General features: G+C 45.6%; 1 protein-coding gene across 1 annotated transcript in view; it reads left to right on the forward strand.

Moving 5' to 3' along the window:
* The first annotated feature begins 645 nt into the window (after positions 1-645).
* Positions 646-15,974, forward strand: part of tusc3 (tumor suppressor candidate 3) — a 55,399-nt gene continuing 40,070 nt past the window's right edge. The window contains exon 1 of the mRNA XM_035416558.1: positions 646-780. Coding sequence (XP_035272449.1) covers positions 676-780 — 105 coding nt within the window. The 5' untranslated portion in view covers positions 646-675. The remainder of the gene's footprint in view (positions 781-15,974) is intronic.

Here is a 15,974-nt window from a genome sequence, read left to right on the forward strand (position 1 = left end):
ACAAACACACGTAGAGGCTTAACTGTGAGAAAACCCATACCCATAAGCACTGCCCGTGTAGCCTGCATTTACTCATCGTAAACTGCGTGCATATTACATTGTAAGAATCGCTACAGATTTTTGTCAAGAGGTACAGTACAGAATAAATGTCGTTAATGTCTATGTAGGCTATGTATGTATTTAACCTGCAAACTTCCCTACAAATCAGTTGTTTTTGGGGACGTTTTATAGTAAGTGTACAAATAGTTTATCTTTCTCGAAGGAATACGAAAACAAAACGTGGTTGTGTGTAAATAAAACCCGACACCGGAACCTGGGAAGTTTACAGCTTCGATGCCTGGATCTGTTTTAGTATAATTAAAATATTTTGTCAAGCTTAAGTAAAGGCGCCTTATTTTTAACGGCTGCAGCAGAGTAAATGTGTTGCTCGGTGTTAGATTCACCTGTGTGCGATGGATATTATGCGTTTCGGAAAAATAATAAAACAAATACTCACGCCTTGGGTTTTATTTGTGTAAAACTGTTTCTTGTAATTGAGTCGGAATTGTGTTATTCTTATTATAATTATTCCAACTACAATTCCCAGTAGGCTATTTCAAGGTGGGTCGTGATTGGTCATGACTGTAACCAGTGATCAGCCGGGAGGGAGATCTGTACACAAGCGCATCTTCAAACATGGCGTCCGCTACATCGGGATTCGGCTTGTGCCTGCCATTGACATCTTTTCTGTTGATTCTACTGCTGTGTGTGCAGTCAGGAGGGAGTCAGAAGAAAAAAGAGGTACCATAATTATATTATGCGGTCTACATTTCTTAAAATCCAGAGATGTGTGGTTAAACTGTGCTGATGGAAACAAATATTGTAAAGCCATCATTCATTGACGGTTGATAGTGCTGAATGATGGCGTGCTAGCTATGCAGCCACCTAGCTAGCTAGCTAACGTTACCTTTTAAGGTCCTGCATGTTTTAAATCATACATCTACGCCGATTTCCATCAGCCCTCTCCGCAAATAATGACTAATCTCATGATGAATATCATAATCTCATGTTTCAATCTGCTTTTCAGAGGAGCATAGCTTGTATAGTTAGCTTGACTGTTGTAATGGCTATTAGCTTGCAATCTATCAAATGCAGCAATCTAGCTAACGATTATTGTTCATAGCAGTTATCAAGATTGTCATAAACATGTGTTGACCCAATTGAAATGTCTTGTCCAAAATAGACCACGTTACTTTTCAGTACGTTGCTGTAGGCTGTATTCTCCAAAATGTGCGGCGACGAAGCCATGATATTTAGACAAATAGTTTGAGGATTTAAATGTCATTAGTTAGGCCTATGTTCTGATTTTATCGTTGTAAAAAGCCAGAAATATTGCATTCGTTTCGCTTGCGAGCTTTGGGTTTCTATTTAACATCGCTCAGCACCACGCAGATGGACAGCGAACCGTTCACTTCCTGGATGCGTAGTGCCGAGCTGCGTGGGCGCTCGCTGTACCGTCTTAAAACGGAAGGAACACTTCTTTTTTTATCTGGAAGCAGAGCGCGTTCTGATTGGAGGTTGTTTAGGTATAGAATTCCCCAGACATTCCGCCGAAATGCGAAAAAGGTTCGTTTCCTTTTACCGTTATGTTGTTATAAGGGGGAGTGGCTGTGTGCGGAGCACTTTGGGGAGCCTTCTATCAAACCAGAAAAGGTGCTTCCCGTTTAATTTTGAGGAAACACGGAATTTGCTAGATTCATACAAAACATCTGTTAAATGAATAATATAATTTTTTATATGAACAGTGCATTCATTCTTTATAAGAACAATGGGTCACAGTAGACAGTTACTCGAAAATTAAAGCTTTATCAAATAAAGCCAGGCACAAATGTTAGACAACCGAAAGCCAAGGCACCACATTTGCGTGGTGTATGTAAATTGTTTGATTTAAATCGCATGATTTCAAATTTAAATGATAAATGTAGTGGTGACCAACGTGAGTTACAGCACCATCAACAAATATCAGATATGTAAGCTCCTTGCTTCTACTGCGGTCTGCCAGACAGCATTGTTTCTCTTTCTCTCTCCGCTACGCTTGACAGCATCACGTTCTACTGCGGTGCACTGTTTGCTGGGTAGCGTTCTGCCAGTGATTCAAGAAGGGCTTTATAAACCCTACTGCACCTCTCCCCAGCTGCTCTATAGGCCAGGGCTGTAGATCCCCGCTGGACTGCAGCACCTCACACTTTGCTAGGAGTGATTGTATTCACTGGGCTGATTGTACAGATGGTGTGGGAAATGTGAAATGATATTCAGTTGCAATGACAGGCCCATTTGGATCAAAGGCAAACTAGCTCCATGATCAATATATTTCTTGTTTATGTTGTTCCATCAAAAGCAAAGGACCTAAGAACATGGTTCTAAAAACTGAAGATGTATGTTCCTAGGAAGGGGAGTGGTTCAATGGAGTGAATGAATTGAGCTACTGTTAAATATTGCTTTTAGGGAATGATTTGAATATAAATCACATCCCTTGGTAATACAGAACCTGGTATTAAAGTGAGCTTATTTTACAAAGATATAATTAGTCAGCCCTGAGGCACAGACACTTGTTCTCTATTGTAGACAAATCCGTAAAACTTAATTATTTTGTGTTGCTGAAGGCTCAACTAAAAATGTAGTAATTCATAAACTTCTAAGCACTCCAAAACAAATTAATCTCTCACATTTTTTAAGGTTTTACCTTGACTTGGACTGCTATTTGACTACTTGTGAATATCTTTTGTGGTATTTTGTTTAAGCATTAGAGCTTTTAATTTGAAATTTGCTTTGTGCAGTCTGACATCTTCACCAACAGCAGGCTTGAGTTTGGAATGTCCATCAGCTGGCTGTTGCTAAGCAACTTGACATACAATTGGAAGAGAAGGAAAAATGCCTAGGATATCTGACTAGGTCATGTTATATGTGTCATTTTAGCTTGCTAAGTAGTATGATACAGCCTGATATTATCTAACATTACCAAACATTGATTCAAAAAGCTGATTTATACTCAGGATACATACACATGCCACTGACAGCTAAGCAAAATAGATGACAGGTATACTTGAATTCAGAATTTAAAAAGTGAGTGCATGGTGAAGTACCTTAAATGGGAATATCCTTTCATGTGTGTGGGTGATGGATACATATAAATGAGGTATTGTGTGAAGACTGCGCAAGAAAGTTGCCTTTGACAGCGAAAAATAAGGTCCCTTTTGAAGTGTTCTTTTTTAGCTTAGCTGTGCAAACACTTTTCTCAGCAAAACCAAAAAATGAAAATAAAACCTCCCAGGCTAATGCCTGTGGTTTGAGGCATGCACAAACATGCTCAGAGCTTTAATGAAACCAGATAGATTTTCAAGGCTTCTGTCATACTTTGCTGCCAGAGTGAGTGGAGAAAGTACTAAATTACAGTAAAAACACCCTCCCCTGCAGATTCTGGACAGTTCCGACGCCGGTTGGGATGAGATACGGTCTCTTTATGACCCCGGCGTGCGTTTGAGAGGGATGTGATGCCGATCCTCTTTTCCCCGCTGAAATAGCCAAGTGGCGTTTTACGTTCCGCTCCCTCTCGGTCGCGATCGCCCCCCCCCCCCCCACCTCCACCCCCCCCACCCCCCGGAGTTTAGCGGGCATTGACGAACGTAGCCGTATTCGGGCCGCCTGTTCCGACCCTCAATGCGCCCGCGGGCCCCGGGTGTCCCCGGGAGCGCTGAGCCGTGGACGTGAGGAAGAGCCGCCGCGGGGAATATTTATGCCCGTCCCGCTCTCCTCGTCCGCCGCCAAAACTGAATATCGTACATTTTTGGGTCTGACTAATGGAAAAGGTGAGGGGGGAAGAGACGTGTAAGCAGTTTGGCTTTGGGACGGGTAACGGCACGCCCCTCATCTCCCCATGAGTCCTTTAACTGTTTCATTAAAACTTTCATTTTTAGTCTTGTAATCACTTCAGGGGTGGAAGGAAATATTTGCCTCTCTCCGACACCTTTCGGGGAGGCACTCAGGAACCGTCAGGCCTCACGCTGCGGCAGTCGGAAACCGTTCTTTTGAAATGTCAGCTGTTCGCCGAGTCTCGCAGTCGTTAAACTTTTCTGTGTTCCGAGTCATGGGAGCAATTGTGGCAGTTTCGTAGGACTGGCTTTCTGCATTTCTTCTTAAGGGACACTTAAACTGACGCTGTGTCAGCAGACTGACTGACGGCCCAAACTTAAGATGACCCCAGCTGCTGTAATCAGTCTTGACCTCAATCCCCCTTGGGTCACCGACCCAAGTGCAGAGGGCCATGATCCAATCAAAGTTTGTCATTCATTTTGACTGGAAAATAAATTCCAAACTGTTTTTCCAACTGATTTTTAATGATCATTGAACTCACTTGGCTGTTTGTTACAGTAAGATTAAAAATAATACTTGCATCTAATTGTGAGTTTGAGTTGAGGACAGATGTGGACTAAATCCCAGATGTGGCTCTCGCAGAAACTTGCCACCTAATCATCCCCTGATTTAATTGGCTAAAAAAGCAGCTCCCTCCAGTGGAGCTGCTCAGTGGCCAACAACAGAGGATTGTGGTTGTACTGGGCAGCTCCCAGGTGTGAATGTGTACGAGTGTGAAGCAGGGCGTTCCTGCCAAAGAGCATCCGTGCTCAGTGAACCTACCCTGGGTAAATAAAGGTTAAGTAAAAAACCTGTGCACAAAAAACATGGCTCAACATTACTGTAAACAAAAAAAAAACATTCAGCCTCCCTGCTTTGTGATATGAATAACTTTGAAAAACATATTTAGGAGAAAGTAAGCTTTTTTTTCATACTTATAATGTTGCTCAGACAAACATTTCCCTTTTATCTCCAGCAAACATTGTGTGTAAGTTGGAGAAAAACTTTGTTTTCTTCTGAAATTGAAAGGCAAATAGCAGAGGGACTGAATCGTGTCCCTAAATCCATGCCATTGATGTCGGGCTCCTGCCAAGCCCGAACAAAACAGGAACCAAGTGAGGTTGTCTCATCTTTGGACGCCTACAAATGGTTTTAAAACCCTTTAGTCTTCCTTTCATTGTTCCTTTCAGATTTTTGCTTATTTATTCCGCTATCTCAAAGATACACGCATACCGTTTTTTTATAGAAATCGTTTAATTGGGCCGTACCGCAAGGGTTTGAAACGGCACAGCTAGAAATGACAGAAGCAGTGCACACGATATCAGACGCTGTGCTTTAAAAGGATGTCACAAACGTGTCCATTTCGGTGTGCGTGTTTATCTGCAGGGAAACGTACGATTGACAGACGCTGGTTTTTTCCGAAATGTATGTCTCCTGTTACTACAAGACATTGCCAACAAGGACATTCTTTTGGTTGTATGACATTGTAAGGATTCCTGGTCATGCATTATGAATTCAGTAGATGCCCATTTAATAATTTTAGATAGTGATGTTCAGTTAATTTGATGGTGGAGATCTGTAACTCCCAAGCACTGTTCCCATGGGCACATTGTGCATGCCAGGACTATTGTTCGGTTAATGAACAATAGAACATGCCAGTTCAAAACTTCAGTTAATGAGGTCTGCTTGTTCACGGAGTGCTGATCTTTTTTTTCCTCATCTCAACAGGAGGCCTAGGCTAATATAAAAATAAAGGTATAGACTGTTTATTTGCCATATTTTTTGTAAACAGCTGCTCCTCGTACAAATTCTGGGCAGCTGCTTCAAATTGAGCTTAATTAGTTGTTCAATGAATTCTTTCAGGTCCCATTGAACAACTAATTACTCCAAGACAGTAAAGTTCATTTCTGGGTCAGTACAGCGAATCTGTTGCAGGGTTTCCAATGAAAATAAATAACTTGCAATGTTTAGAACACAAACTTAACCTTTCCAACAGCCTTTATAAATTCAGTTCACTTTTTAGCAACTGTGGGTAGATTTCACAAATGCACTTTTCAGTGTAAAAAGAATGTTTAACTAGCGTATTTGTCAGGATGAGTGAAGAATCATACTCTGTCTAGGCCAGTGGATCCCAGACTTCTGACCTATGGACCCACTTAATGAGCTAATCATTTTCTGTGACCACTCATTAAAATGTAAACGAAAAACGGAAACAAAAACAGAAGAATTGAGCGCACATTGTGCTGTGATTGGTTGGACTAATGTGGACATTAGCAAAAGGATGTCCGGAAATTTGATTGGCTGGAGTAGACTCAGTGGGGGAAAAAAAAAAAAAATCTGTGGATAAATTTGCACATCTTACTGTGAGGAAAGTCTCAAAAATCCACAAATAAATGCCAGCAATTCCACCTTTGCCAGGTGATGTGTAAATGCCCATACATTTCTAACCCCCCCCCCCCCCCCCCCCAAAAAAAAAAATGAAGCATGTCAAGAAACGAAAATGTATTATTGCATTTGTCTGTCCATGAGAGATTTGTTTGTGAATGCAAAAACATATTTTTCCCCCCTAACTATGTGAAGATTTTGGCCAAATGGAAAAAAATCTCTCTTGGAAAAACAAGCAAGTCTCAAATTTCAATTGATTCCTCCGTCCAGCAAGTCGCAAGCATTTCGTATATTACAATCAAGCGAATTGTCGGCTGAATAGAAGATCGATCAATGCATCTTAGTGGCTGGGTTCAGTACGGTCAGTCAGTCAGTTAGAATGCAGCATCTCGCATACCAGAGCCTTTAGCTGTTCATTAACCATCTAAATGAACCTGGATCTGAATCAGCTGCCACTGCAACAGGGGCACTATTGAGAACGCTCAAGGCATTTTGATAAGTTAGAATGGGCTCTGCCACCTCCCTTGTCAGAAGACTCAATGTCTGTGTCCTTGAAAGGCATTAAAAAAAAAAAAAAAATTTCCCTGAGTAAAGCCATATTCCTTTTCATTAAAAATTGCAATATGAAAAATTGATAATGCAAAATGTCAGAATGTCTTTTGCCTGACAGACGCTTAATGTAACAGAATCACTTCTCCCTTCTTCTTGACATTCTTGAGATAAGCGCCATGCAATTATCATCTGAAACATGGTTAGAAAACAGACAGATTTTACTAAAGCCTGACAAAGGCCACACTCGAGAAAATGCTTAACTTTTGGCCTACTTCTCCAAAGTATAGTTTTTGAAATGACATGTGATGGCTGAGATGGAACTGTAGAATAATGATTGGGGAACTGGGCTTGCAACTCAGAGGGTTGTGGGTTCCCTTGCAATCTGAGTCGCTGCTGCGTAGGTGCATAAGCTGAATTTAAGTAAAATTTTCAGCTGTATAAATGAACTGTATGTAAAAACGTAACCTGTACAAGTTGCTCTAGATGAGCGTGTCTGCTGAATACTAAAAAGTAATGCTAAGCAAGACTGCAAACAAATGATGTTAACATCCTTAAATTAGGTTTGAGTTTGCAAAGTTAAAAATGCTTTTTCAATTTTTTTTTTTACCTCTGCTAAGGAGGTTATGTAATGACATCCATCCATGACCGACGTATCTGTAAAACTATTGGCCAGATTGCCATTCAATTTGCTGTGCACATTCACGTTCCCAAAACAAAGAAAGCTTCTGATTTTGGTGACCCCATGACCTTTCCTCTAGCGCCACCACCAGGCCAAACATATCTAGTTTCCTTTTTAAGAAACTGTGCCTCTGACTACGTAAGCTGTTTCAGATCTGGTCTGCTGCATTCAACATGGCTGCCCCAAGTTTTTTTTCCCAGGGGCCTTTTGAACGGAGAGACATCTCACCATTCATTACGTTTGATCACGCAGTGTGTTGCTCGTTATTCAACCGACAATCTTTCCCTCTTTCAGTTCTTTCTTTCCCCAGGCAGCTCACATACGGCAGAGTGGCTCATTCTGCAAAGGCAGGATTAGGAGCGGCCCGGCCCTGGGACTGCGGAGTGGGGGGGGGGGGGGGGGGGGGGGCTGTTGGAAAGGGGGCACGCGGACGTACTTCCTGTTGCGCGCGCTCTGAATCGACTGAGGACCTTGCAGCAGCTAAACGATTGAAAACCACCATGGTAAGAACGCTAAGAAAGAGCATATTTGTGTATTTATAGGATCAGATGCCCGAGCGCCTGTTTGCGGGGGAGCTCTGTGCGTCCATCAGCCCTCCTGCGATGAGTCGCGCTCCGCGTCGCCGTACTTTAACGCCTTTTTTGTTTGTTTACGCCGACGCACCGCTCTTCCCGTGTTAGCGTCGCGCGCGCTAAACGGCTCAAGCTGCCGCGGGCCCGTAAACAGCGGTCGGTCTGATTGTTACCGCTTCGGCTCGGCGCATGACGGCGGCTTCATTTAAATGTTTTTATTTATTTATTTTCTTTTATTAATTACTCCGACAGATCCGTCCATCTGTCACACACACACAGTAACCCACCGCAGGCATGTCTCCGGCTCCGGGCCCGACCGTGCGCGTATAGTACATCACAGCTGTCGGAACACACACACGTTTAGATAAAAACGGATAAAAGCGTGAGAGGGGCCTACCTGCTGCTGCTTGCGGTTCGCGGAACCCGCGTTCAGGCCGTCTTTAAGCGTCATCTTTCGGGGTGCTCCCGGTCCGGGCGGGAGTAAAGGGAACTGACGCTCCGGTAGGTTGTTGGGTCCAGTCCTCGTGTGGAAGGGGAAAGTCATCCTCAGAATGTCTGTCCCATCAGGTCAGGAGAGTGGAGGAATGGACACGCCCCTCCACCGAGCACAGCCTGACGGCCTCCGCTTCTTTTTGACCCCCCCCCCCGCGGGGTCGCCCGGCTGAGCCGCGCCGCCATTGGCTCCCGGGTCACAGGAGCGCACCTCATTCGCCGACGGCAGACAGGCTGCAGGGACGCGACTGACCAGAGGCCGTTCGCGCCCACTGAAAGCACCCCTCCCCCCTGTGTGACGCTACAGCCAATTAAACCCCGCCCCTGGGGGCTTCTCAAGCCAGCTGGCCCCAGCACGGTCCGGATGCCACAGCAGAACATGGGGGCACATGGCTACATTGAAAACCACCGTTTTAGCAAGGAGAGTTATGAATATGGATATTACCATTAGATTTCCTGAATCATTATACTGATGCTTATTAGCAAAAAAAAAAAAAAGAAAGAAACATGCAGTTTTAACTCCCCTCATCCATATTCATGACTGAGCCTAAGAGCTCTGCAGTGAAATGATTTTCTGATATTATGTAGTCCCCTGTGTGAAGGTACCAGAGGACACGCATCTCCCATTTTACAGTGAGTCACCGAGTTCCCCTGCATACCTGCTATTTCATCCAAAGTTTAGAGACGGGGGAAAATAGTGCGCTTTCGATTAGATGAATACGTGGTTCATAGAGCCGAAATATTGGAATGTATATATATTTTTGGTACCTGCAGGCCTTTATTAATGTTTAATATTTACAGAAAACAAGTGTAAAGAAATGTAATTAAAAATCGCACAAAACATAATCGTGCTGAGCTCCAGTGTACAGCTACAAGATTTTACCTTTAAGGAAGCACAGATTGTAAGAATACTGGGTTTTTCTCAGGAGGGATTGGCAGTGTTGGGTACTGTTGTTGTGGAGAGATTGGAGGTGTTGAGTTACACACACAAACACATACACGCACGGGCACACAGTCATACACAATCACACAAAGTCACACACACACACACAGGCCCAGAGTCACACACATTCTCTCTCTCTGTCACACACACACACACAAACACAAACCCAAAGCCACGCACATTCTCTCTCTCACACACACACACAAACCCATAGTCACACACATTCTCTCTCTCACACACACACACACACACACACACACACACACACACACACACACACACACACACACACACACACACACACACACACACACACACACACACACACACACACACACACACACACACACACACACACACACATTCTCTCTCTCACACACACACACACACACACACACACACACATTCTCTCTCTCACACACACACACACACACACACACACACACCCTCCCTCCCTCCCTCACTCCCAGGCCCAGCAGCTCCGTTGGCAGTTGTCAGGCTGTTAGTGGAGGACATGGATGATGCAGTCGGTGGACGTGTGACAAGAAGCAGAGAGAGGATCCGGCTGGTCAGACAGAGGCCTGGAGCAGCGTATCATCTGCCCGCCAGACGCCCACCACGACAGCCTCGCTCAGACACATTAAAGTCTGTATTAAAATAATAATCTTATTCATTAGGACAACAAAAGCACCGCGCTCGCTGCTCAGCTCGTAGACTGCACTCATTACAAACTGAATGCAGACCTGTTTGCGGTTTCAGAAATGCCAACCCCCCCCCACCCCTCCTCCTCCTCCTCTGTTTTGAGAGCACGGATTATTCAGGAGTCATGCAACCACTCAAGTGCTCAGATTAATGTGCTTTTTTCTTGGGGGGGGGGGGGGGGGGGTTGGGGGATTAACAGGTTAAAACGACAGCTGAGTACAAAAAAATATGATAATAAGTAAATAGTAAATGCACAGTGTGTCCAAATGAAAGTTAACAGGAAACAAAGCGAGACAACTGCCTTTGTCTGTCAGCCAAAGAAGTGGGAAAAATTGTTGTCTGATACGGTTTCCTTCATAAGAATTAAAAGCAAAAACAAAAAAAGCCCCCATTGTTTGTGGGATGTCTTTTCATGTCGCCATATATTAACTTGAATAATAACATACAGTGTGTATTATGGTTCTTGGCACAGAATTAAACTCGGTGCCGAGCTGTAGAAACTCCCAATGACAGCCAGCCTAGATTCGCAATAATCAAATAAAGTCCCCTGATTAATGCCGCAGTAATTTATCGATGTCAGTTCCTGCTCCCTACGTCCTCATTCTAATATTCTTTTGTTCATGTTTCTGAAGACAGAGAAGTGATATTTACCCTGGCCGTTTCAGTTTTTTTTTTTTTTTAAACTAGCAAACTATCTGTAACTTGGCAACCAAGTGAGTTCCTTTGTTGAATACACTGAGGCCCTAACCCAATCACAACACTGAATTACCCACAATAATTGCGGATGATTAGCCGGTATCCGACCGTTTTAAATGCAACTGCCTGTTATTCGCGTGGCAAAGACCTTACGATCTCCCCGGCATAGTTTCTGTCATCAGGGTGTGCCCCTAGCAGGCTTGGAGCTGGATCAAATCAGGCGATGGATGGAAGTGATTCTGTCATCATCCTGCCCTGATTACCAGTTGGCTGAGAATAGCTCTGTTATTCCGCATGCTCTCTGAACACAAACCAGTCTTTCTGATTGCCGAAGTATGAATTGTCTCAGTTTCCGGTTGACATGGGGTTGGGGGGGGGGGAGAAAGTATGTACTCAGGCTTCTTTGAGTAAGTACAAGAATGAGTCACACATTTTAACCAAATGTCCCCATTTGGCTCTCCTGTAATGCATTAGATGCTTTTTCAGGTTTCCAAGACGATCTCGGAACACCGTTCCTTAAGTGCTTATACATCAGTTAGCTTCTGCTTTGAGCTCCCTTGCAATTTGACACAGAATTTATCCCCTATAAGATGAATACATACATACCTGTGTACATTATTTTAACATTATCGTACTGCAATTTGCTTGTTGCATGTTGTTTTAGAACTAATTGCCAGGACTGCCCCCCTTCACCATCCAACACAAACAGCCCCCACCACTATAAACTGGGCACAGCCTCTCCCCACAAGCAGCCAGCCCTACAAAGACCTGAAGAGTTCATTGAAATCATGGAGAGAAGAAATACAAATGAAGAAGAGGAAGTGATCCCAGGCCTTATAGAAGGCTCCAAGCCCCGCACCTTTCACACATGTACATCTGCTGTATTATTAAAAACGTATCCGAGAGTCAACTGACAGGGTATTCAAGTTCAGGTATCCCATAACTTCGGGTAATCCGTGTCAATGTCGCTTGTCCATTGGGCATAAGTCAAACCCCGCCCCCTCCCATCCCACCATACCCGCAGCACATAGTGACAGGCTCATAATAAGCCAAAGGCAGGAAGCCAGAGGCAGAACCCCCCCCCCCCCCTGCCCTCCACCCCTTTTATAAATGGGTTTGCCGCAGGCACCCAGAAACTTGCATCTGACAGTAAATCCCTAAAAATAACCCAAAATGAATTGGCGGTATCGAGCGCGCGGTGCCGTTTCGGGTCGATGAAACGCGATCGACGCGCCCCTCCAAGGGGCCGATCCCGTCCTCCGTATTTAAAAAAGAGGCGCTGGAGTGTCAGGGACTCCCCCGTTTACTGGGCATGACTCCGCTCTGATTCCGTTATATCAGCGGGGCGGGGCCGGGCGGTAAAGGGAAGCTGCCCTGCGGCCCACGACTTTTACTGCGACCGCGGGCCACAACGGGGCTCCCGTAAACAGCGGGAAGAGCGTCCCGCCGCAGTGACCCCGCCCGCCCGCCCGCCCGCCCGCGCACCGTCAGGAACGCCAGCGTCCGCCTGCTGTTAGCCGCTGAGGCATCTCGGCCCGCAGGAAAAAAAAAAAAAAAAGAGCCAGAGGCGTGTCTTCGGATGCACCCCTGGGCGGAAATGGATTTCGGAATGGGTGTCAGTCGATGGGAGAGAGGGGAGGGGAAAAAAGAAAACGTAACAAAAACAAAAAAAAACCAACAACGGAGGCTCATCCGAAATCCTTGGGTGTGCGTCAGAGAGAAACGCATTCCCATCGTCGCCATATCTGAGAGATGGAGAAATGCAAAATTAAAAGATGACTTCATTACTCAAATTTGACTTCCTCCTTTCATCAGAGTAATTGGAAGAGGCTGCTCTTTCCCCCCCGAGGGAGAACACAAAGAAACTCATCTACTTTAATCAGCGGGCTTGTAATGACGGAAAAGTGGCTCGGTCATAAAGCTTTACTCTTACATCCACATATTCTTAGGCCAATTACTCGCACCCGTGTACACAAACTCCGCGGGAGTGACGCCGAATGCTTTTCATTTTTAATTTCTTCTCTCCTCAGAAAGTCTCTTTTGAAAGCATTGAGATTGATTTTTATTCATTTAGACAAATTAATAATTGTAAGGGCCAAAAGTGAAAATCTGTTTCTTGATAATTAATGTGCGATCAATTGATAAATAACGTGGCGTATTTCATTATGAGGATTAATACAAGTCCGTTATTAATATTTTTCATGTGGAACAGCAGTTTTGAAGGTAGGGTTTATACTTTTAATAAGAGTATGATTAGAACATTTGACACTTGAGAGAACATGAACTTACAACAGATGGATGAGCATCTAGGCTTTCTGTGTTCATAAAGCATGGCGTTTACTGTGAGAAATTAGGACAAGGAAACGTTGGAGCTTTTTGTAAGTTTAAATTGAGTAAGGTCAGAAGAATGAAGGAATTTATACATGAGATCCTCTCTGGAGAATGTTTGGAAGAGGGCCCACATTAAAATATTAGGTTGGGAGGATCTTGTTAGTTAGACCTATATTTGAAATGTGAAGTAAGGTTGTGAGCGTGTTGGGTGTTTGAGCGGAATGTTTGGGATATCGTAACTTGCTGGGCGTGTGATTGGAGTTCGGTCGGGAGAACGCAGAGCGCTCGGTGTGAGTGCAGGAAGCTCGGAGACGGACGGACCGTGGAGCGCGCTCTGAGCTGAAGCAGAGCGCGAGAGGGTGAAAGTCGAAATGTCGCCCGGGCAAAAACGACAAACCGGAGAGCTTCCGGCCGATAGGGCGGCTCGAAAGCCGAAGGCGGAACACCGCCGGCTCTCAGGAGGAGAAAGGAGGTGCTCGGGAGGAGGAGCGAGGAGGAGGAGCCAGGGAGCCGGGCCAGGTGTGCTCCGGAAGGTCCTATCAGCGTGGGGCAGGGTGTAGAGAGCTGTAGCGCTGAATCTGGGGTTTAGCCCTGGCTGCACCATCTGTGGCACTGCGAACCTGGTGCTCATTATTACTAGACTTGAGGAGTTGCATCACATCTTTTCAGTGATTTTTGCCTTCTTCTGATTGGTTTATACAGATCAGTGATTGACGGCTTACATTAGCTCCACACATTATGGGGTTTGTCCCACCAGTGCGGTTAGTAATCACAGTGAAGGACAATCTGCTCAGGCAATAAGTATGTAAATACATGAGAAATGTGTTTCTGGCTTCCCTTTCTGAAATGAAGAAATAAGGGGGGGGGGGGGGGGGGGAAACAGGGGTGGAGGGGGGGCATTGTAGTAATATCAAGCGGCTCTCCACCACCAACACTTACTGGGGAACGGAGTGTGATTAAAAGAGAGATCATTACCGACGGTGCAGCTGGGCATGCATAATGCATTTTACATGAAACCCCGGCAACTTAATTGCTCTTTGAACTTTTATTTTCGGAAGGACACGTTGGTTTTTTTTTTTTTTTTCTTTTTTTCTTTTCTCTTTTTTTGCGCGGCACGACCCGGACGCTCCCCGCCCCGCAGCGGAAGGCCCCGTGGTAATCCCCCCCGTGCTCGCGCGGGGCCGGAGATCCAGGTGGAACATTCATCATCACCAAAGTGCAATCAATTAGCCCAGCGCAAAAGGGAGGCGGCAAAACATGAATATGAATACATGCGCGGCCATTAGGGCAGATTCTCTACGATAACCAGATGGACCGGCTTCTGCTGTTCCCGGATTGGCAACGGGAGTTTCCAGTGCCATTTTACAGTTCATAAACGCTCCAGGAGACGGGGGCTCAAGGGCAGAATGTCCATTATCAGTGCGTGTCGTCCTTGGTCACACAATCCTCCCACAAACTAGCTCCGTGATTATTCCTAAATGCGCTGAAACTGTAATGGCAATCGGTCAGAGCGGTAGAGAAACAGAAGGTTCAGCGTGAAGAATGCGGAGCGGACCGTCTGATTAATGTGGAGAATCTGCGATGTTTGACGACAGCCGCGTGGAATGGAGACTCCCGCGTCCCCGAGTCTTCCCCGGTGGAGATTCGTTGCGCTTGACGTGCGCGGGAGCTCTGTCTGAACTCCAGTTGCACTGCGCTTAAGTGTTTTCAATTTTCTGTTTCCCCATTTGTTCACACCCTCCCCTTTTCCCTCTGTGCACAAAAGCCTTTTAACAGATTGAGTTCGGGAAAGCGCGGCAGATGCTCTCCCAGAAAATGCCCTCTCGCCACGAAGACGGCGTTCCCCCTCTTCGTTGCGACCGAGGCGGCCGCGCAGACGCGAGGCGGCTCGTTAATTCCCGCCCACGACCGTCATCGAGCGCCGTTATCCGGGAACAGAATGGAGCGCTAGGTGGCCGTTGTCTGCTGAATGTGTGTAGGCTACACGACGTGGTGCTGAATGTGTGTAGGCTGCTGAATGTGTACAGGCTACGCGACGTAGCCGAATCCTCGCATGATCGGCGTCTGGCGAACCGACCCGTGGTAATTACGGAGGTGGCGATGCGTGCGCTTTTCCGTAAACTTAGCGTTAGCGGCACGCCGTAACCTGCACCTTAAATTATGCAAATAAAGAAAGGGAGATGTTCGAGGTCCCAAGCCCGTCACAGGAGACTGGTGTGTTGGGGGGGGGGGGGTCCCATCACGACTAGAATGCAGAAGCACAGCTGCGAGATGGGGTGGGGCGGGGTGGGGGGGATGTTGTCACGGTACACACAATTTCACACAGCGCTAAGCACAAACATGCTCAGCATATGCAGCTGTCTCTCTAGGTGTTGCCCACCTGAACACTTCACGTGAGACTCTGTGAAATGAACCGAACCCCACAGACGATGTTTAAAATGGATGCAGGAAATGAAATGGGGGGGAGGTTGTGGGGCTGGGGGCGATCTCTCTTAAAACACAGTAATTTAAAGGCTCGTCGTCCAAAACAGTGATCTTCACTCCTGGTCCTGGCAGGCCGCAGGGTCTGCTGGTTTTTGTTTTTGCTTTATATATCAACAAATATTTCAGATTCAAGAAACCAGGTGAGGTGAGTTAACTGTGTAATCAACTGTTCTGATTGAAAAATTAAGTGCGGAGTAACAACTGTGACTTACTGTGGCAGCGTCGGCTACGGCTGGAATTTCTGCAGGGA

This window comes from Anguilla anguilla, chromosome 5, assembly GCF_013347855.1.
Source record: "Anguilla anguilla isolate fAngAng1 chromosome 5, fAngAng1.pri, whole genome shotgun sequence".
Lineage (NCBI taxonomy): Eukaryota > Metazoa > Chordata > Actinopteri > Anguilliformes > Anguillidae > Anguilla > Anguilla anguilla.